Here is a 22,716-nt window from a genome sequence, read left to right as displayed (position 1 = left end):
GATCAGGATCGTTATCAGGCTTCTGCAGAGCTTGATGATGAGCTGATCATTTGAATCAGGTGTGTTGGAAGAGGGAAACATCTAAAACATGCAGGATGGTGGCTCTTGAGGACCAGGATTGGACACCCCTGATCTAATTGCTGAGGACAGAACTCAGAAATATGACTAAAAATATACAGTGTTTTATCAGTCTAGCTTCAGCTAATTATAACAAAATAATGTATCAATATAAATATCCATTATATAGTTAAACATTTGGTCTGTACAATAACAACTCTCCTTAAAATTTACTACAGTATCAATGATAATAATATACAATAAAATGTATCAAGACTGAGGTAAGAACTGCTCTTACAATACACACATGATTTTGTTTTCCTGAGACTCAGCACAATGAAAAAATCAGCTGGCTCACCTGGCACCTTGCACTGCTGCACTACTCCATACATACTACCCACTCTGTTCAGTGGGTCACATCAGTAAGCCTCTTTCTGTGGAGACTTGCGTTTTCTTTGTTTTAAGCCTCAGGTAACCTAGGGATGCAACAGTACTGAGGTCAAGCTCAGTGAGCTCCACTGGCGCTCGGTGGTTTCTATGGGACACAGCAGCTAAGTTAAAATTGCAAGCCCAGAAGACACAGCAGGGGCATTTAACAGAGGTTTAAACCTGTGTTAAAGCTTAAGCCACAGCTAAGCTAATGATAAAGCAACAGCTCTGATGTACCTCACTGTAAGTCATGTCGGTCGTTTCTTGTCTGTTGTTCTCTTCCACAGACTGTCGGTCAGATGAGAACATCTTTAAAAAACCCGATTTAAAAGAATCCTGAGAGTTAAAGGAAAGATCACTTGCCATCATTCTGTTAAGGCTATTTATGTTTACAGAGGCTAAACGTCCGCAAACGTTACATAGTCTCATTTTTTTGTCTTGAGTAATTTCTATATTTTCAACACAATAAAAAAATATTGACCAATATTCTCTGTATTTGTAATTTGTCGGCACTTGGATACACTCACCAATGTCAACTGTGTTGAGGGTAAAAAAAAACTAAAATTTTTGAAATACTTTTCTGTACAAGTCTCCTGGTGTCAGCTAAAAGCTCATTAGGCACATAAGCAAAGCTTCCATTAAAATTAACTGTATTTCTAAACTTTGTATAAAAATCTTACTGAACCAAACCAGTTCAACACGACAGCCCTGAGAAACTATGACAAGTGGGAGAGAACATTAAGCTCCTGTCAAATGCCAGTAATACTGACTCTTAATAACAAGTTTAGTTTCTTTAAAGAGACATTTAGGCGTGTAGGTGACTTTTCATTACTGGACGTGTTCTTTTGCTGTAGGCAGCTAAAACTGGACCTGAATAGTGAAATGATGTGGATCTGCCAGAGTGGCTGACTTGCAAAGGTTGCACTCCAGTCGGAGTTACAAGAATGGATGTTTCAATATGTACAAGACCTAAAGGTGTACAACAGCTTTAGGTTTGTGGTTCAGGACTGCTGGCTGCTCCACTGGTTGGCGATAGGTCTGCGAAGAAGTTCTTCCACATGACGAGCTACGTCCATTGTGTCCTCCAGGTCGAAGTCCCCATCTGGATCCAACATGCTGTCACTCCTGACAGGACACAGAGGCCAAGAGTGTCATGATGGAGGGTCGCTGGAAAGTTATTGTTTGATATTCTGTGATACCGGATAGGCCAGGTCAACAAGTGTTTGATGATTAGTGCACTCCCTATAACGATTATTCCACTCTATAAGTGTGTAGTCCTATAATTATTTTAACATACTCATGTCATTCTTTGTTTGTATATTGTAATTGCATGTCCTTCCCAGTAAAGAGAATAGTTTTTTTTCCCCACTATTGTCTAATAATAGTGCTTGCTTAACATCTTAAGACCTGGCATCCACATGTTTGGACATCACATTTTGGGTTATATTATCACAGAAGTTAATTTTTTAAAATTTTTTAATTATTATTGTTTTATTATTATTTATTTATTTTATATTTAAAAAATATTATCTATATTTTTAAAAAGATTTTTATTTTCTTTACACTTTTATATTTCTATTTTTTTATTTGATCTGATAAAATAGCAAAGAGAAATTAAAAAATGCAAATCAAACAAGAGCTCGGGTCTTCAGGTTAAAGGGAATTCAAGGGAAACTTTGGATTTGTTGGGTTTCTCTGTATACCTTTTGTGAGCTCTTCACCTTATTATGTGAAGTGCCTTGAGATGACATACGTTGTGAATTCAGGCTATATAAATAAAACAGATTTGAACTGAAAAAACAAAACAAAATGCATGATTGTTTTATGTGACAAAAACATGTGTTTCAATGATCCCATCATAGAAAGTTCAGAAGTGTAACAGTCATTGGGAAACTCAAGTCTGTCGTTATATGCATGGTCTCATACATGGGTATATACATTTTTGTTCACAACTGTAATTATTGTCTCTGTATATAGCTGACTGAGTGTCAGTGTTCAGTCAGAAGGACAGCTGCTGTGCTGCTGTCAGAAGCACAGTGGTGAGAGAAAGACTGGGACCTTTACTTCAGCTGAAGTAAAAAAAACTCCTTACAAGTGAAAGTCCTGCATTGACAACTGTAGTTACATAAAGTAAATATTATCATCAAAATATCAAAATTTAAAGCACTCTTCATATAATAAAAATGCCTATTTTCGTGTTGTGTTTACAGAGTTTTATGAGTAAATAAGTGCACTAAATGGGGTGCTTACATGGAAGGGTAGACACCAAAATTGTTTGGGTGGCTCACGGAGGGAGAAGCTGTCTGGTCCATGAATGTAGGAGCTCCACTGCTGGGTTCAGGGTTCGGGGTGGTGAATCTACCAGAGACAGGCACCACACATTACTTCAGCTGTTTCTCTAATGAAATGATAATTATCTACTAGAGCAAAACTCACACTTAAAATACAAACAACATGGCCCACTTACATGGGTATTATATATAAAGTACCTTTTCCCATGGTTTTTAACCTTGCATTCACACACAAAGGTAGTTTTAGGTCACTGAAAACTGAGTTTTTGGAACACTTCTTCTAGGTTAAACATTAATAAACTCATTTTTTTGCAGACTTTTTTGTTACACATCAATGTAAAGTTACCTTTCACTATATTGAGGAACAGGAGCACTACAATCAGTAAACTCACATGATGCCCTCCTTTCCCAATGTACTATATGTGGTAGCTTTCTGGAACCAGTAGTAGTGTTTTTTTCAGTGTCTGAGAAGAGCTAGGTTCCTTGTAACAGTTTAACAGAAAAGACACAGAGAAAAAGAACAACTTACTCTGGCACAACTTGTTTGATCTGTGGCTTTACGTATCCATCCACTGCTTTTGCTGCAAGAGAGGCACACTACCTTAAAATCTCAATTCCAGAATACCCATGCTTTACATTGTCGTATATACTGGACACATTTCACCAGCCTGGGCTTTTATAGCCAAGCTGATGAACCATAGAAACTGCATAATATCAAAATATAGTCATGTTGAGAAAGTATCCTGTATTTTCCTGAGAAAAAGCATCTTAACTGTAGATGGGAATATTAAGCTCATAGCAGTGACGTTTTAACAGTTAGAAATAAGCATTACAGATACGTACACAGTGGAGGGGTGTAGTACTTGGCAAAGACCTCGTCTTTGGGCCGGTCTGGATAGAGAAACAGGAGATGGTTCAAGTCACTGATGCGGTCAGCCAGGGAGCGAATAGAGAAATCCTTGGTTGTATAAGGCAACAGATTCCAGACCAGCCTCTCGCCTACAAGGATGGAATCAAGGATTACAGTCATTGTATTTAAAGAACAAATACAGATATATCAGCAACAAACATAGTTTATGTATTTTGCTCAAGCATGTGTGAACATAACCCTCTAAGACATGAGTGGAATTAGAGAACAATATTAACAGGAAAAAATCAAAACTGGTTCAATGCGTTCCAGCAGAGGAAAATTTTGCCTGTAAGTGTAAAATTCATTTCAGCTGTATGCTATTCTAATAACTTTGTAATTCATTGCCCTAAAGTTCCAAAGGAACTTTAAAAGCAGAGCAGTTTGGCACCTGGTTTGTTGGGATTTTCGGCCACCCAGGCAATGGTGATGCCTCCAATCTCAGAGTCGCTAAATCGCAGCAGGAATGTGCCGTTTGGTTTGGACAGCAACATGTCCTGTGCCTGCTGCTTGTTCACAAAGCCCAGAATGGCCCTATAAACATATTCACACAACACACAATCACTTTGATCACAGATGAACTCTCACAAGTGCAACAGAGCACATCCCCATGTGGTCAGAGGAAACACATACTTAAGAAGGTAGTGAAAGAGTTTTTTCCTCAATCTTAGAAAACACTGGCACATGCTACTTTTTATTCTTACTCCATACTTCTGATAAATGAAAAATTATACCAGTCAACATCAGTCATTACCCATCATTCCAATGAGGCTTGAGATGTTTCTTCATGAGCTCTACGACTCCATCAAACCACTGCCAGAAGGTAAAGTTGCGGCCAGGTAAGCTCTCCTGCACAAATTAAAACCCACTTAATCAGTATGTTTACAAGTGAACACCAGGCTACTCTGAGAAGTCACATTCATCAAACACTGTCACCACAAACACTGAAGTGACCCAGTAACTGTAAAACCCAACAGAGCATTAGCAAGACTTCTACCATAACTCTCCTTTATTTCTTTATAACTTTTTTCTGTCAGTAGGATTACATAAAAACTACCAAGCAAAAATCAGGAAACTTGCTGGAGCGTTAGAACAAGGATCTGAAACATTGTCTTAAAAATAAAAACTGAAAGATTGGGCAATGGGGTTAGTGGAGTGCCCCTTCTAGATTAAGATCTTGTGGCTTAACATTTCTGTGTTGTCTGAAGCATAATGCTGCTTCCTGATGTACTTTGTGTTTATGTGATTGTGTGTGTACTTGTATTACTCATGCTGCAGCATCATAAATCCATTTATACAGTCTCTTGCCTCCCTTCTAAACAAAAAACAAGTGCCTATTATGTTAGATTGTATATCTTAAAGTGAAAATTTAGTTTAGGTTAAGGGCAAAGCAAATACCAGTTCAGTTTAGCTTAAGTCTCCAGAAAATGTATGTAAGTCACTGTAATGAAGTGATTACCAACACTATATTACACACAGCTTTCAGTGTACTGGTGTTTGTGTGTGTGTGTAAGAGAGAGAATTTGAAATGAAAGTACAGTGTGAGGACAGGCTCTGTTGTTAAAACATAGCCTCACAATGTACATGTGTCTCAACCAGTCAGCTGCTGAGCTGAGGAAACAAGCTGGCCTCACCCGGTTGAACTGGGCCCAGGATATAGTCATGTTGCGGTAGTCTTCTGGGTTATTGCTGCTACTTGTAAAAGCCTTCTGTGCCAGAAAGACCAGGTTATCCTCTGACAGACCACGGCCACTGTGCATCTCTGCCTTGTACTTCATATCGAGGGCCTCACACAGTTGAGGCCACAGGACCTTGTCTGGCACGATGAATGGAACTCGGCCCTGATTAGAAGACAAACAGGGTGACAAACACGGAGGAAAAGCAAGGCAGTGAAAAGTTCAGATTCTAACTTTGTATTTGTTGTCTCACCATATTTACTACTGTTGTTTTGACTAATACAGCAAAATGACATCTCTCTAGTGGGTTGTAAGATTTCAAAAAGCCAGAGGAGACACTACAGGCCCAAACCAGGTAACAGATTAAAACTTAACAAAAAGCATAGTACACAGTCTATTGAATATGTTCAATACAGTAAATGGAATGGTAAAACATGTGACACCACACAAAGTACAACTTTTAAGAATAAGTCAGATGACAGTCTACAAAGGCCATTGTGGAAAGAGATTGTTCAGGAACAGGCAACTTACTGGCTCAGCAAAGGCATTGTCCCACAGGACTGTTGCTGTAGCATTATTGTCCTGACTGCCATGGACGATCACAACCACAGGCAGGGATAAGGTCTGCAGGTTTGAGACACAACAAGACACAGAAACAGATTAAAGAAGAGACCGGTTGACTTGAAACTGACCAGTAATTAATAAAAGTTTAAAACCAGAAAATACTAAGCTTAGACAGAGTAAATAAAACTCTCATTTAACTGTGGTCTATCAGTAAAGCTGACTGTTCAGTATCCTAGCAGTGCTGTTCAGCCATAATTCACAAGTATAAAAGACGACATGTCCCATTGGATTACTTTGACATGGAAGACTAGCTCATTGCCCCCAACGCTGAACTGTGACTCAAACAGGACTGTGAACTTCTCCTCTGTCACTGACTCTGCACCTCGACGGTCTGAACGCTTGATCCGCTTCAGTGACTATAAACAGACATACACAATAAAGACACAAGAAGAGATTAGCAAAAAACCTCCATTACAATAAACAATACAATAAACATTGTGTTGCACAGCACTAAACCAATTGTAATTGTACTAATGTGGGGATATGCTTTGAAAAGGGAAAGGGATGCACACTTTTTTCTTTTGTTGTTATCTACACCATGCAACTGTGGTTTGATTTAGGTTGTCAAACTCATTAAAATGAAATGCAATATAAACTTGCTACTGTACAGCTAATTCTGACAAATGGCCAGAATACTGTATTCAGTCGTATTATTGATAATAATACAATTACAACTGATATCTCAAAGACGAGTAATAAACTCACATATTTAGTAAACTTAATCACTAGTCAGTCGCACAACTGTTCTCTTTTTGGTCCCTACTAAGTTTCTTTCCTTTGTGTATGTGTCAATGGAGTGACTGCACATTCATAAAGTTAAAACCCAACCTAACACAACCAAAAAAACATTAAAAAGTAAAGCATTAGCTGAATATTAGACAATGTTTCTTATGGAAAGCAAAGCTTGTATTATTTTTGAGACCTAGACATTTTTACATTATTCTCAACATCAGGTATTAATTTAGATTTTTAAAATTTTGCATCATGGCCATTATTGCTTTGATGTTGCTAGGACAGTAAGTATCAAGCTAAAGTTAGTTAGCGTGCAGGATTTTCTGATTGCATGTCTACCATGCTTTACTACTGCAGAGAAAATTAATAAATACACTCGAGTCAAACAGCAAAGAGTTGATAGTGTGACAGATAATGATGAGCTCAAAAAGACAAACAAAAAAATTCAGTCACCATGTTTCTGAAGTGTGCACTGAGGGTACCAGTGGCCTGGTGATACTCCATCACACAGTTGTTGTTGAGGATTTCCCCACTGCTTTCACTACCAAGGCAAAACGAGACAGAAAGGATTCAACAAATTCTTTGTGCTTTCCCAAAATGATGAAACAACCATTAAAACTATATATTAACTAAACTGCCATTTAACTAATTAATTGCTTTTCAAAATCAACAAACTACTTGCACTATTGTATTGTATCAGACCTATGTCTATATGCTGGCATGAGCCCCTCACCTGTGTGTACTCTCATTCTTTAGCAAAGCTTTGGCTTGCTGCTCGCTAACAATGACAGCCTTGACCTGAGGTGGGTTCATATGGACGTTGAGCTTCCCGCCAACCAGAAGGCGGACGGTGGCTGCAAACTTGGTCTGGGTCTTTAACACTTGGGGTGGCTGCTTTTCAATGATGAAGGTGCTAAAGAAAAGATAAATACCAAAAAAGAACATACAGTTGTCTCTCCATGTTTATAAGGACATAAACTGTTTGCATCAGTCCCTCTGCTAAAGTATTGCACTGGGATTGGGTCCCCACACAAATTATGCCGGAGTGGGTGATTTTAACATCACTGCAGTCAGTCCAAAAAAAACACACAAACCCTGAAACAGGGTGGCAGGTTTACACTACAAGGTCAAACACCCTTTCAAAAGACTAAGGAGATTAAAAAAATAAATAAAATAGCATCAGAGGCTATGTAATGTTGTTATTTTTGTCATGTAAACCTTATTTAAGTTCCCCTTTGACTGGTGAAATAAAAGCTACAGATCAACAACCTTTCTATAATTATGCATCATTTAAGTACATAATGCTCTTCACCAAGTCATGTGAGGCTATTGCTGAGGTTGACATCTTCCAGGTTTAAATAAATTACAATAATTACAACGAAACGGTAAAAGGTTAAGTGGTTCATAATGGTGCTTTTGCCTTTGTCGGTCTTGCACATATAAGAAGTCTTTAGCGTTTAGGGTGTCTCCTAGGTGAATGAGCTTGAACATCATTTCACTGCTCCTTGAAGAGAGAAACAGAAACTAAGCACAAGTAGCTTAACAAGAAACAAGACTAAGGAACCATAGAGAAGTGAAACTGAATTTAACTGTGTTTCGTAATGTCATTCTGGTGTAATTCTGTGGTTAACATGCAATGCAAATGTGGAACTGCAAAGCAGACTGAGGCTCTGATAAAGGTGAAAGAGATTTGAAAAGCTGGTTGTGAACACATGGATGAGTGATAAAGTCTACTTCTGACCTGGTAACCAGGGCAGAGATTATGTCAGTAATGTCAGCATTGAGTTTGCTAAGCAGCTCTTCCATTGGGCCTGGCAGGGGAAGCTGCTGGGTAAGATGTTCACAGCGTCGGATCTGCTGCCGGTTCTGCCAGATAAGGTCAGCCAGCTTCTCACACCTGGAGGACAGGGAAGGGAGGTAGAGACATCACCAATATGGAAGGGGGAGAGCAGAAAATGAGGTTGCCATTATTTGTTGAATTTCTCTGTGCGAGTATGGACAGGTGTATTTCATTTGGACAGGAACACAGATTTTGTAATTTTGCCTCTGTAGACCACCACAATCTATTTGAAATGAAGCAATCAAGATTTGGTAAAATTGTAGACTTCAGGCATTATTCAAGGGGTTTAACAAAAGTACTGCATGGACAGCTTAAACTTTTTAATAGTTCTTCAGTTTTCACAAAAGTTCAGACACTTCAGTAATAAGCACTTTCGTGGCCAGGAGTGATCTATTTCCTCATCATTTCATGGCAAATTAAGGAGAATAAAGGTCTGGAGTTGATTCCAAGCGTTGAATTTCCAATTTGAAGCTGTTTATGGTAGCTCTCGACTACAGTCCAAAGAGGTGTCAAAGCAAGTGGAGGAGGTAATTGCTATGCGGAAAAACAAACAGACTCATCACAGAGACAGCGGAAACTTTAGGCCAAATCAACAATATGGTTCATTCTTCAAACGAGAGAACACACTTTTGAGCTCTGCAACACAAAAAAGCCTGGAAGACCACAGCTAAAATGAACAATGGCAGAAGTCTTTCCTTTATCAAGAAAACTCCCTTCACAACATCTAGCCAAGCGAAGAACACTTTGGAGGTCTACAATCAATAGACACATTCCTGAATGTCGATATAAAGGCTTCTTTTAGTTTATATACCCTATTAATTACAGAAGTGGAAACTGTCACATATCCAAGCTCGTTAGGAACAGCCACACTAACGCAGCATCGGAGCAGATAGGGGTGAGGGGTCCAACAGTCGCAGCTTGGCCTTCTGATAGCCCAAAGCCTTAACCTCTGAGCCAACCACTATCTTAAGAATGGGATAGGTTCCAGCCTCCCCAAGTCCTGGCTCTGTGAATATAGAACAAATAAAGTGGCCAGACTGATCTACAAAGCACAACTTTGGATTGTTGGGTTCTCTGTTCAAATTCATAACGTCTTCACCTTACTCTATTAAGTGCTGTGAGATGACATGTGTTGTGAATTGCACTATATAAATAAAATTGAACTGAATTGAACTGAACTGAATTGTATTGTGTTCTGTGCGCGTTTGGGCTCAGGCAGAGTAAGAGGGTTGGTAAATGTGGTACATGCAAACTAATCTCTAATCCAAATATGCCAACTAAATATCAACAGTCTGTCTCCTGAACTGCACATTCCACTTTTGCAATATTTTTGTTGAACCTCTTGAATTAAAACCAAGTCTACAATTTATTAATACCATGATTGCTTAATTTAGAGGCAAAAATTACATGGATTGTGCCACTTACTAAAAATGCACTGAACAGACTGCATTCCATAATATTAAATGCCAGTTTTATTAGTAAATATTAAACATTTCCAGTATATACCAGGACTGGAGAACATCCAGTCCTCCTTCATGAGGACCCCCATTGCCAGCCAGCTGCTGCCTCCTCTTCCACTGAATGAGCTCCTCATCCAGAATCAGAGTCTGCTGCTTCCTCAGCAGGCTGAGAGTCTTCTGGTGTTGCTCTGACAAATTCTGGAAACAGAGAGCCATATGCTAAGAAAGACTAAAAGCACTAATACTCTATAGTAGTCTAATAACATTAAAATTCTCGCCTACATCCTACTGTTAGTACCATTTAGCTGTACAAACTGACTCTTCAGACTTAAAAGAGGATGCTTACACCTGCAACAAATTACTAACAGGGCATTTAGCATTATGCTTTTTTACACTCATGTTACGTACATCTGGACAGTAATGGAGCACAGACTAAAGTGTGATCTGCTGCTGCACTTTGGTGATCATCACTCACTGCAGGCACAAGTAAGCTTCTGTGTCTGCCTGTTATACATGGCGGTGGACATGATGGAGTGCATTTTTTGTATCACTACTTGTGTTCATTATCTTGTGCTAGAGAGCATGTAACTGACATGCATGGTATTGTGGTATATCATGCACAACACATCAGGCAAATTTCATTTAAATCAAAGGATGTTTGTCACATAAGGCTGACTTCTTGCTAGTAGGCTGTGCTATGACTGTCACAAAATATTGACATGCAACTCTTATCAAACATAAAGCTAGAGGCAGATTGGACAACGTACAGTATTGTCAAAAAAAAAAACATCAGGATTTTGGTCATAGATGTATTATAGGTCTTCTGGAAATCTCAAAAACTCTGTGACAGCTGTGATGATCAAATGATCTTAGTGACATGGCCTCTGAACTTCTTGTGAGTGAATACAGTTGACGACAGCTGTTGACTTCTAAGGGCCATTTTCAATAGGGCCCAGTTGATATACTCATGAGACTGAGCCACAAACACTACAAAGGGAAAGACTGAGAAGCTCAGCACAGAGCTGAAAAAGCAAATCATTAAACAAGTGACCACCTCTAAAACAAGTCAGATGTCTCACTTGGAGCCACTTAAAGCAGCTACGGATCCCAAAATGATCTGTGCAAACAGTTGTATTTTGTATAAAAGTTGTATTGTATATAAATATAAGGTGCATGGCACAGCTACTTTAATGTCACAATCAGGAAGAAAAACCAAGCTATCACCTGTTGCTGAGAGACAATTGGTCAGGATGCTTCCATTTCCTTTTCCAGGAGGACAATGCACCTGCCCACAGAGCCAAAACTCCTACCAAATGGTTTGCTGACCATGGCATTACTGTCCTTGATTGGCCAGCCAACTCATTTGACCTGAACCCCATAAAACCCCATATGGGATATTATCAAGTGGAAGGGATGAGAAACACTCACCCCTCTAAAAACTGATGAGCTGAAGGCTGCTACCAAAGCAACCTGGGCCTCAATAATACCTCAGCAGTGCCACACCTGCCACACCTTGAGACGCATTAGTATTTTGTGTTTCCTTGTGAGCTTAAGTTACTGCACAGATACAGTATATGGTGTATGTGTGCCATGTCATCATACAAGCCTGTATTTCTGTAGTGTGCTGGCCTCTCTGGTGAGCCAGGCCTCCACAGTGGCTCGCTTGCTCTGTAGGGTGGTCTCCCGCTGGGTGCGCTCAGCTGGAGGCAGTGAAGACAAGCTGCTCAGTTGGGCTAACAAAGTAAGATGCAGGAGAAAGACAAGATGTTACGAACACCAGCCACTTAAATACACTGTTCACCTTTGAGTAAAGAAGATGACTTTAAATAACTTTTCAAGTCAGAGATTTTCCGATGTATGCTACACATGGTTTTCCTCAGACATGAGGCATCAACAGTGTTTACAACTGTCTTATCAAACCAGATGCAATAATACTGCATGACAGCCAGAGCAAATAACATTAAACACTATTACCAGAAAGTAGTAACACAAAAAAGGTGCATAACGGGCATTAAAATATTCAAAAAGACAAATTTTGTAGTTCACTACTGTATCTAATAAGGCAAATAGAGAAAAAGAAAAAAAACAAGACTCAACTAATCCAGCATAATTAAACTGCTAATATATGAAGGACTCCACACAACATATAAAGCTGCAGTAGAACATCAAACTGCAGTGACTTGTTCTTATAGGATAGACAAAAACTGCTGAAACACCTGTAAGTCAAAGCACAGGGCGCAGTCGTAAGGTTTAAAAACCTGATAGCAGAAGCTCACAGCTCACGAAGCAGCTGACATAGGCAGAGGAATCAGCTGCACTGCTGAAGGCAGACAGTCATTAACCTCCAATGTCATGCATAAAGTGGGTAGAAACACATAACTAAGTGTTTTCCATCCTCACACCCACCATACACGTTATCAAGGCCGATCTGCACCCTCAACCTGCAAAAATATGCATCATTCAAACACTGGAACCCTACCTGCAACCTCCACTAAAGTGCGCCTTAACCAAAATGGTCACACTCTAGAATTCTGAACTACTTTTCAAACTTTTCAAAAGCTTTTCCTTCATTGGTTTCATCCATCCATTATCTATACACCGCTTAATCCTCTCAAGGGTATGGGGGGGGCTGGAGTCTATCCCAGCTGACTTAGGGCGAAGGCAGGGGACACCCTGGACAGGTCACCAGTCTATCACAGGGAAACACTTAAGAGACAAACAAGCACACTCACATCCACACCGACGGACAATTTAGAATCACCAATTAACCTCAACATGTTTTTGGACCGTGTGGGAGGAAGCCGGAGAACCCAGAGAGAACCCACTCTGCACAGGGAGAACATGCAAACTCCATGCAGAAAGATCCCAGTGCCCCCACCGGGACACGAACCGGCGATCTTCTTGCTGCGAGGCAACAGTGCTACCAACTGCGCCACCTTGCAAACTTAAAATTTAAAAGAAGCTACCCTAACTGTAACCCTTTTTAAGCCTGTTAACTTTAAAAACCTATGTTTATAATTATGGTATTGTGTAAATCACACTTAATTCTTTTTTGTAAATAGTGTCGAAATTCTAGTTGAAGGAACTGAATGAGTAATCAAACTTGTGATTGTGCCACTAATCATTAAATAATTGGTCGTTAAGAATACCTTTATTGAAAAGTAAATGTAAATTCCTTTAACTCACATTCATATCTACAGACAATTTAGAATCACCAACGAACCTCAACATGATTTTGGACTGTGTGGGAGGAAGCTGGAGAACCCAGAGAGAACCCACGCTGCACAGGGTGAACATGCAAACTCCACACAGAAAGATGCCGGGCGTCCTAACCGGGACACGAACCGGGCATTCTCTAGCTGCGAGGTGATGGTGCTAACCACAGAGCCACCTTGCAGTCCCCACTGGTTTCATGTAGAGAATAATGGGCCTAAAATGGTCAAACAATTGCCAAACTAAAACAAAATGTTGTGACAACTGCATGAACTATTAATTGCACTGCTTCTTTAGACCTGCACAGTCACTAGCAAAATGGAGCTAAAACCTTGCTGAGCCACTGTGTAAATAAAATGGACCTAATTTAAAAATGGGGTTTCTTATGGCTGTATAACATACGTGTACGTCCATATTCTAGGTACGCAACAACTAAAAAAAGGTGGGAACATTTCCATAGACTTATATTTTTTTATTTCTAAATCTAAACTGGCTGAAATCTAAAATTAACTCTAAGTCTTGGAGACATAGAAAAGAAGAGAGGGAGATCATCTTGTTAGAAACACTGCTATTATTATGACATTGTAATTCCTTTACTCATTACATATCTTTCTGATCAAATGAACATGAGCAGCTGAGCCAGAAGATCAGGTGCTGATCAGATCAGACATTCAAAATTAGTGATGACAGAGAACTCTACCTCCCACTTGGAACGGGATTAGAATGCGTTATGCTAAGTCATGTCCTTACAAAGACAGTCATACAAATGTGTCTGTGCGTCTCTCCTCACCCTGTATGCGGAGATTTTCCTGATACTGGATGATGAAGTACTCCTGGCTGTGTTGCAGCTTTCTCAATTCATTCTCAGTTTCCTGTGTGGCCAGGCGGAGCTCCTCAAAGGCCTGGTTGATTTGCTGATGCCGCTGGGACAGGGTGTCCATGGCCTGCCCTCCACTCCCACAGCTGGCCTACAGACAAAACCGTGTAGAGACACCAATATGTATAATGTATTACTGTGGGATAATGCCATTATTCCTCTTCCAAACATCTTAATCATGCCAAAATCCAGGAAGAGTACTGTGAATTCCTACAAATGATGATGCCACACATTCCTTTAACACTTACATTTGTAGCTTCTTGAACAAGCCTCTGCTCTGAGTGCAGGATGTGTTTAATGCAGCGCACCAGCTCCAAAGGACAGCGGTCATAAGTGCTCTGCAGAGAAGACACAGATAATCCACAAAATCAGAATAGTTAGTTAAATCCAAGAATTTTGCACACATTTGCACTAGTGAAACCACATCATTCGGAACTTCATCAAAGCACAGGTTGTGATTTGTTCTCATTCCATTTTTCAGTCCTAGTACTGCGTTAGCCTGTGTGACTGAATGTAGTACTTCTTCTTCTTCACTGGTTCAATCAGTATCTTCCTGCTTGCATATTCACTCTCATCATCAGGTGTTTCTGAGTCAGGACCTCTCCATCAGCCTTCTCCTCTCACTCTTCATTTTGTTTTTTTGTTTTTTTAAATAATCAACAATAGGTTGATTCATCATTGGAACATGGTAACAGCTAAAAGGATTGGTTTATGCGTCAGGTAGGGAGAGACTGACTGAGCCAGAGAAGAGGAAATAGTACAACTGTCCACCACTATGGCTAATTCAGATGCTACACATGCTGGCAGGAGGGGCACTAAAATAGCCAAATGATTATCAAATTCAAAGTTTTTAAGTTACACTCTCAAAAAATTGGTGGCATATGTGAACATTTTGGTAGCAGTTACCTGTGGCGACTGTGCATTGCCTAAAGCGGTGTTTTGTAGCACATGGCATGAGATGATACAAACCAGGGCTAGGTTTACCAAAAACAATCAGTCTTGCAAGTTAAATCTTGACACTTAGAAAACAGTCAATATGCAAAGAGTTTCTTAATCTTAGCTGTCTATGGTATTAATTAAAATCAATACAATTCTAAATACTTCTGAGCTTGAAAAACATTTCATATGCATGAAAACAAAGCTTAATGTGCAGTAAACAGTGGTGTTTAAATGTACATACCTTTCTTGGTATTTGGTAGCATTGCCTTAAGTTGTTTAACTGTGTTTCAGGTAGCATTCCACAAGCTTCCCTTAATAGGTAGTTGGAATTTGGCCTATTCCTCCTGACAGAACTGGTGTGACCAAGTCAGGTTTGTAGGCCTACATGTTCACAAAAGATTTTCAGTGCTGTCCACAAATTTTCTATTGGTTTGACCACAGGACTTTGTGACAGCCACTTTAATACACTGACTTTGTTGCACTTAAGATATTTTGCCAAAACTTTGGATCTATGCTTGGGGTGACTGTTCAATTAAAAGATCCATTTGTGACTGAGCTTTAACATCTTTAACACCTCCCCGACACCTTTTGCATTCATGCAGCCACATATAATTGCACATCCACCTCCATGCTTCACCGTCAGGATTATGCATAGACTGTGGTAGTCCTTCTCAGATTTATGCCAAACATGCTGAGTCAATTTAATTTATCTTGTCCTGGTGCTATGTGCCAAATTCCAGGTGATATGTTCACTTGAAAAAAAGAAGCATGAAACTTGCTACACTTTGGGGGCCATTTTGCATCACATCTTCTGGATACAGAAAGATACAGACGGAGTAATATCTTCCCATATGTTTTGATAGTCAAGCATTACAATAATACCACATACAACATCACACTCTTTGTTAATCCTTGTATTCCAGTGACTGTAAAGAGTAGAATAAGATTCAATATGGCCTTCTTAGCTCAAACAGAATGAGTCAAACAGAGAGATCTACTAAAAAATATAGTTCAAAAACAAGTTTGATTGGTTGTTGAACATATTCTTTACTGTGTTCTTAGGATCTTCTCCACAGTCACACACTTTGAAGGGGCTTTGTTGCATTGGCAATCCAGTCTTCAATCTTGCAATTTTGTGCCAAAAAGCAAGTAAGGGTGTTTTTCTTGGACACCATCCTTCGAGGTTGACATTATGCAATGCCCTTAAAACTGTTGGACCTGTCACAAGGTAAATGGTCACACTGCTCCTTGACTTATCTTAGGTAACCTGGATCGCCCACCTACAGATGGAAACAAAACCGCAGCGCACCCGTTGTTCACCAAGCCGCAATCTCTTCAGAAAACAAAGGAGATACCTGTTTCTTCTGACCTACAGCATCAAAAACCTCCATAGCAAAGATTGGCACCTATCTTCAACTCTTCCAAACCTGCAGCACCAGTGGTCTGATCGACAGCACCACCGGCCATCACAGACACACACACACACACACAGAAACATCCATTAACTGAGTTTTGACATTCAGGCCCTCTTAACATCCCAATGGGCCTGCTGTGTGGAGGTGTGAGAGGATCGAAGCCTGTGACAGGCACTGATTTGTATTTTGGCATTTGTTACTCTGCTATATAAGCGACTTTCAAGTGACCAATCTAAAGAAACATTGATCGTCTCCCTGGAGAAATTTATAGTCTGCACTAATACTCTCTTCCGATGTCTTTATGACGACTGGCTATCCTTCCTACCTTCCAGTGTGGCTGTTTGGAATGATGCCAACTTGGTTAGAGACCTTTTCTTAAGAACTAGATCTGGAAGACTATGGTTATGATTAGTTTTTGAGATTTTAAACAGTCCAATAAAAGCACCACAGAAATCCCACAGGATCTATTCATGGGAAAGTTTGTATATTGCTCCAGTAACTGATGAAACAAGTTTTCTGAATATGCTAGTTCCCTTTTCTTGCTGTAGCTAACTCGTACCTTGAGCTGGCTGGCGTAGTGGCCTAGCTTGATCTTGAGCAGAAAACCATCCTCCCCTCCCTGAAGCTGGGCTTTCCTTTGCAGCTCGGCCACCAGGTTGTCCAACAGACGCTTGGCTTTGGTCTCCTCAGCTGGATTGTCCAACTCCACTGAATCCCTGGAGAAGCATGATTGCATTTTCAGATTTCTAATAAATCCATGGCAATGTCAAGCCCAGTGCTGCTTTACCAACACCAGCTGCTGTTAGGTTTTTTTTTTGTTGCATTTTTAAAATTGATGGAACATAGTTATAGAAACATAGATTAAATAAAGAAAAAGAAAAAAAACTATGAAGATAGTACACAAGTGAACTGATTCCATGATCAGCAATTGATTTAGCTTGATGTATCAAATACTTTACGTGATAACATTTTATTAACGACACTTTGGCATGTTTTTTGGAACTTTGAAATTTGAGGCTATGTTTGAATGACAATATCTCAGGAACCATTAGAGATAAAACAACTGCATCTCTAATTTGTGTTGCTTTATAGAAAGCAAACAAGTTTGGTAGATTTAAACTGTCCATTTCTTTTGGCAGTTTAAGATCTTTCATATATATTTTTGGTTCCCTGCCAACGATGTGGATGTCACGATAATACCATGTTTGAATATGCTGGAGACGATTTTTTTTTTTTAGGTACTGTTTATGTTCAACTTCACGAGAATACTAGTTCAAGGCAGCTTGGATATAGGTAGCTATAGCTAGTGCAGTATAATATAACTGATCTGAAATAAACCCAACTACCACAAATGTTTCAATGTTAAGTTTTTGTTAAAACTGCTTTAGTGAAGTGCTGATTCAGATTAGGGTCATTTTGTAGACTGTAGTATGTGGTGATGGTGACCTGTATTGTGCTATACTGTTTCTATTATTTCTTCCCCCTCATTTATATGAGGAAGGTAGGGAGGGTGAAAAAAAATCAAGTTAAAGGCATCTTGTATCCAAAGAGACCAATATTATTCTTGATAAATCAGGAAAGAAATGATAAAAGTCTATTGCATACCAGAGTTGGCTTTCAATCCACTGAGCCAAGTAGTGTCGCACTTCAATGGGGAAGTGCTGGCCGTACAGCGCCTGCATCTGGTGCAAAGCCTCTCCCTGCAGCTGCTGGGCCTGGATCCACATTGCCATGGTGGTCCTGTCGAATCACGGGGATAAGGATAGAACGGTTAACAGAGGGGAAAAAATGGTAAGCGGCAGCTGTAATGCAGAAGATGATTGTTGTTGTCACAATGTTATACTGAGAACTGATATGGAACATTAATTTATCTTGGCAACATTTAAAATCAAACTGCCATTTTTGACAACAAGCTTTCTGTTCACTGGAGAGCAAAGTCCGAAACATATCAAGCAGCACGTTACTGAGCATTATAACTTAAAGTTAATATTAAAATTATCAATACCAACAACACCATTTGGACTAGTCCTAAACACACTGTGACTAATTAGGATTTTTATTCAGACAAATGTAACATCATTGTGGCCAGTCAAAACGACAGTTCGGGATCTCTGAAATTCAGCTTGGACTGGTCACCATAATAGCTGAAGACATTGAAAATCTCATTAAAACTAGTCTGAATTATTGTGCATGACGTTGGTCATCTGAGGCTTCATCCAGCCAATCCCTTCAACAGAGTTACTGAAAGTAATGGCAGGTGTTGTGGTGGATAAGATTGTGAGAGAATGCTGTGTAATACGAAGAGTTTATCAGCAAGAAGTTTGTGGAAAACAAGAGCTTTGCTTGTAAGAGACTTGTGGTTGTGATGTATTAGAGCTTAGGCCTCAGGATGCTCTGATATGACAATAAAATGGTTTGTCAGTTGCAGTTAAGGTTGCAGTACCATATGTTTAAGACACCTCTGCATCCACTTGCTGTGGCTTCTGACATGATTGCAGGTATCTGCAACGTCATTCTGCAAAATTCTATCTCAGAAAAACTGTTATTACATTTTGGCTGAGCAGAATTCCAGTTTGAGATATTTACAACATCATTTTGATAAGTCATAAAGGCAGTTCAAGATACGTACGTCAGTCTGACTAATTTCAACTTAATCTAGATTATCTATAAAGGCCAATGTAGTTTTCTTGAACTGAGGGGATTATAAAAATACCTAGAACTACAATTATTACTAGATGCTATTAAACTGTAGATATCTGACACTAAAAACAATACTACTCATAACTCAGTTTTCAGATCAGCAGCTAAAATGTAAATATCTGTAATGATTGTTAAAGCAACACATTTTTCTCCTGGAGGAGTCATGTGTGGATATTAGAAATAACTATCATAGGGTAGGAAGAAGGACACAGTGAATATCAGAACACAAATATTCATTTTGACTAAGAACATCCGAGTTCCTGATATCTGCAATCAGTCTAGCTATTACATGCTCAGCAGCTAGACCCTAACTATCACCCATTTGTGACAAAACAACATATTAATTACTTAATAAACATGATGCTGTGTGTATTGACAAAGCATACCATCCACCTGAGAAATGCCTATTAAAAGAGAACAGCAGCAGTCCATTCATTACACAGACTTTTGAACAGTGATGGTATCTGGCAGCACTACAGCAGAACGCCTGAGTCTGCAGCAGGCAAGTTTAGGATGTAGCTTAGCTGGCTATCATTACTGTGAGCTGAATACGGGCTAACGGGAAAATACGCATTATATTAACGGAATCTGCAAGTGCCAGTTTCTAAGTAGTGTGTAACAAATATACATGCGTTGAACGGGTAGATGGTGGATTTACGTTATGTTTGGTACTTTGGTGAGAGAAGGCGGCGTCACCTTAGCGAGCTAGCTGTAAGCTAGCATAGTAGGAAGGCTTACTGAAGCAGCACAGCTCGACCGAAACTTCACTTTCATGCTCCATAAGTAGTTCACTGCTGCGTCCAGAACTCACCTTTTAAGAGACTGCAACACTCCCTACAACAACACCATGGACGAGCTGCGGACAGCACACACGCACACAACTTTTAAAGCCTCCACTGGTTCGCTGACAGACATGTCACATCGCCAAACTAACGTTACTTTATCGACTTGTAGTTTGTGATGAAGCAGCTGTTGTTGACGTGCAGCAAAGCACCTTTCAAAATAAAAATAAAAAATAAAAAAAACTTTACTGAGCTACTTTGATATCCCTAATATTAGATTGATCACGGGTTATTACCGGGTATCTTTGCTGTAACACATTCAGTCAATAGGCTCCTTAAAAAAATACGGTATTTAAGCCCTACAGTTCATTGTACGTCATTATTTTGGTAGGAAGCTGTCCATTTCCGGGTGTGATGTTTGTGCTCAGTGCAGACAGCTTTATAACAGCTAACATCCCGCACTCAGCTGGGTGTCAAACCATAAACTGCATGTCAAACAATTCCGCAATACCGATTTTGCAATCAAAATTTTCTGCATATAAAGGAAACTGTGTAAAATCGTTATTTTCTACAATGAGATGAATCTTTGCAATTTCTATATTTTGTAGATGTGAAAGAAACTGTGCAACATGAACATTTTCTACACATGGACAGGATCTGTGCTACATTTGTGTAGTGAGTTAAGGCAAAATGGGACGCTTTCTGAAAATCTTTGGAAGAATTTACAGGATCATTCTACTGTTTCTGCTAACTCTCTTACCAAAATAAACAGAATGAAAACGAAAGACAAAGTCTTGATAACTCATATTTATTTAATTTATTATACAAACAGATTGGAAAGAAATAAAGTACATAGACAGAGACATCTTAGCTTCGTTCCAGCAAACTAGCTGGTAATATATTTGGGAGAAGCTATATTTGATCCAATTTAGAAATTTGAAAAACAGTGTCCCGTTTTTACAATATCAGGGTGTTTCACTTTAACAATATGCAACAACAACAAACTGTAAATTTTTAAAGGTCAAAAATAGTGTAGAAATCATTCTTAGTAACTGTGATAGCAATTATATCCTCTTATAAATTCGGTGATGTCACACCCATTTTTATAACTTCATACCCCTGTGAAATTTCTGGGATTCTTTTTCATCAGTGTATAAGAATTGGTTCTGAGTTATTTTAGCATTCCTTGAAAAAAAAAATACTTGCTGCAAAGCTTAACTGACCCAATTTGTACCATTTTAACAAGATTCACCCCATATTTTTCAAAATATAGAAGAACTCTGTGCAACATCAGTCGTTTCCTGTACAATATAGGGCCTGTTTCACTCATTACTATTGTTATACTATGTATTACTGCATTGTGCATTTATGTATTTATTTACTTGTTTTTTTAATGATGTACCTACATTTTTGCACTATCCCCTTTACTGCCGTAACACTAAATTTTACTACTTTTGGATGAATTGAGGATTATCTTCTCTTATCTTACCATACCTTATCTTAGGGGAAGGGGAGTTGTCTAGTTATTTAGTACAGACTGGAAAAACAATGTTTGGGTTCAGACATAAATTACAACAACAGTTTACATCAATCTTTCCGAGTTAATGAAATTATGTTAAACTGAAAAAAAAAAAACTACACTGAGTTAAAGGAATTTAGATTTACTTTTCAATTAAAGGTATTTTTAACGACCATTTATTTAATGATTAGTGGCACAGTCACAAGTTTGATTACTCATTAAACTTCAGTTCCTCAACTAGTATTTCAACACTATTTACAAAAAAGAATTAAGTGTGATTTACACAATACCATAACTATAAACATAGGTTTTTAAAGTTAACAATCTTAAAAAGGGTTACAGTTAGGGTAGCTTCTTTTAAATTTTAAGTTTGCAAGGTGGTGCAGTTGGTAGCACTGTTGCCTCGCAGCAAGAAGGTCGCCGGTTCGCATCCCAGTGGGGGCACTGGGATCTTTCTGCGTGGAGTTTGCATGTTCTCCCTGTGCAGCGTGGGTTCTCTCCGGGTTCTTCAGCTTCCTCCCACAAGGTCCAAAAACATGTTGAGGTTAATTGGTGGTTCTAAATTGTCTGTAGGTGTGAATATGAGTGTGCTTGGTTGTCTGTCTCTAAGTGTAGCCCTGTGATAGACTGGTGACCTGTCCAGGGTGTCCCCTGCCTTCACCTTAAGTCAGCTGGGATAGACTCCAGCCTCCCTGCGACCCTAATGAGGATTAAGCAGTGTATAGATAATGGATGGATGGAATTGTGTAAAAGAACACAAAATATTAAAATCTTGGAAACAAAAGCAACAAACAAGAAACCTGAGTTAGTTTTCCCACATATTACGTTGATGCAATTACTAATATTATTCTGTCAACACATTGAAACATTTTTATTTATTTATTTTTGTTAACTTAAAAGGTTTATTTAAATCCAAAGTTTGAATTTTTGTCTAATAACCATGCACTTCTGTACTGTACTGGGATATGTATAATGTAATTTGTAATTGATTGTTCTGTTTCCAGTGGCTGTTACCTGTGGCTCCTCTAAATATGAATACCCAGTTGTCTTAGGTTGCAGTCAGGGACCTCTCATACGCAAACTGGTGTAATGGCAACACTGTAAGGCAGGCTTTAAAAAAAAAAAAAAAAAAAAAAGGTCATAAAGGAGCAAAACCTTTCACACTGAAAACGGACAGAAATAAATGCCCTTTCATTTCTAACTCTATAATGTAGCAAAGTTTCATAACTTATTAATGAAACCCGAAGCAATCAAT

The 22,716-nt window shown here is 39.1% G+C and overlaps 1 protein-coding gene across 1 annotated transcript; it reads right to left on the bottom strand.

Moving 5' to 3' along the window:
- Positions 1–122: 122 nt before the first annotated feature.
- On the bottom strand, positions 123–20,088 carry LOC103355496 (signal transducer and activator of transcription 5B-like). The gene is made up of 19 exons (XM_008279329.1): positions 19,972–20,088; positions 18,066–18,200; positions 17,020–17,176; positions 14,355–14,444; positions 14,020–14,197; positions 11,619–11,749; positions 10,063–10,214; positions 8,458–8,613; positions 7,450–7,629; positions 7,170–7,257; positions 6,218–6,340; positions 5,892–5,984; positions 5,319–5,525; positions 4,439–4,533; positions 4,076–4,218; positions 3,621–3,776; positions 3,307–3,358; positions 2,737–2,844; positions 123–1,611 (listed from the first exon to the last, which is right to left on the bottom strand). Exons 2-19 carry the CDS (start codon positions 18,191–18,193, stop codon positions 1,488–1,490), a joined length of 2,361 nt encoding a protein of 786 aa, XP_008277551.1. The 5' UTR covers positions 18,194–18,200; positions 19,972–20,088; the 3' UTR covers positions 123–1,487.
- Positions 20,089–22,716: the final 2,628 nt, after the last annotated feature.

This window comes from Stegastes partitus, unplaced genomic scaffold (genome assembly GCF_000690725.1).
Source record: "Stegastes partitus isolate 25-593 unplaced genomic scaffold, Stegastes_partitus-1.0.2 Scaffold154, whole genome shotgun sequence".
In the NCBI taxonomy this organism is placed as follows: domain Eukaryota; kingdom Metazoa; phylum Chordata; class Actinopteri; family Pomacentridae; genus Stegastes; species Stegastes partitus.
The sequence above is the reverse complement of the archived record's forward strand: the minus strand, read 5'-3'. Positions and strand labels throughout refer to the sequence as shown.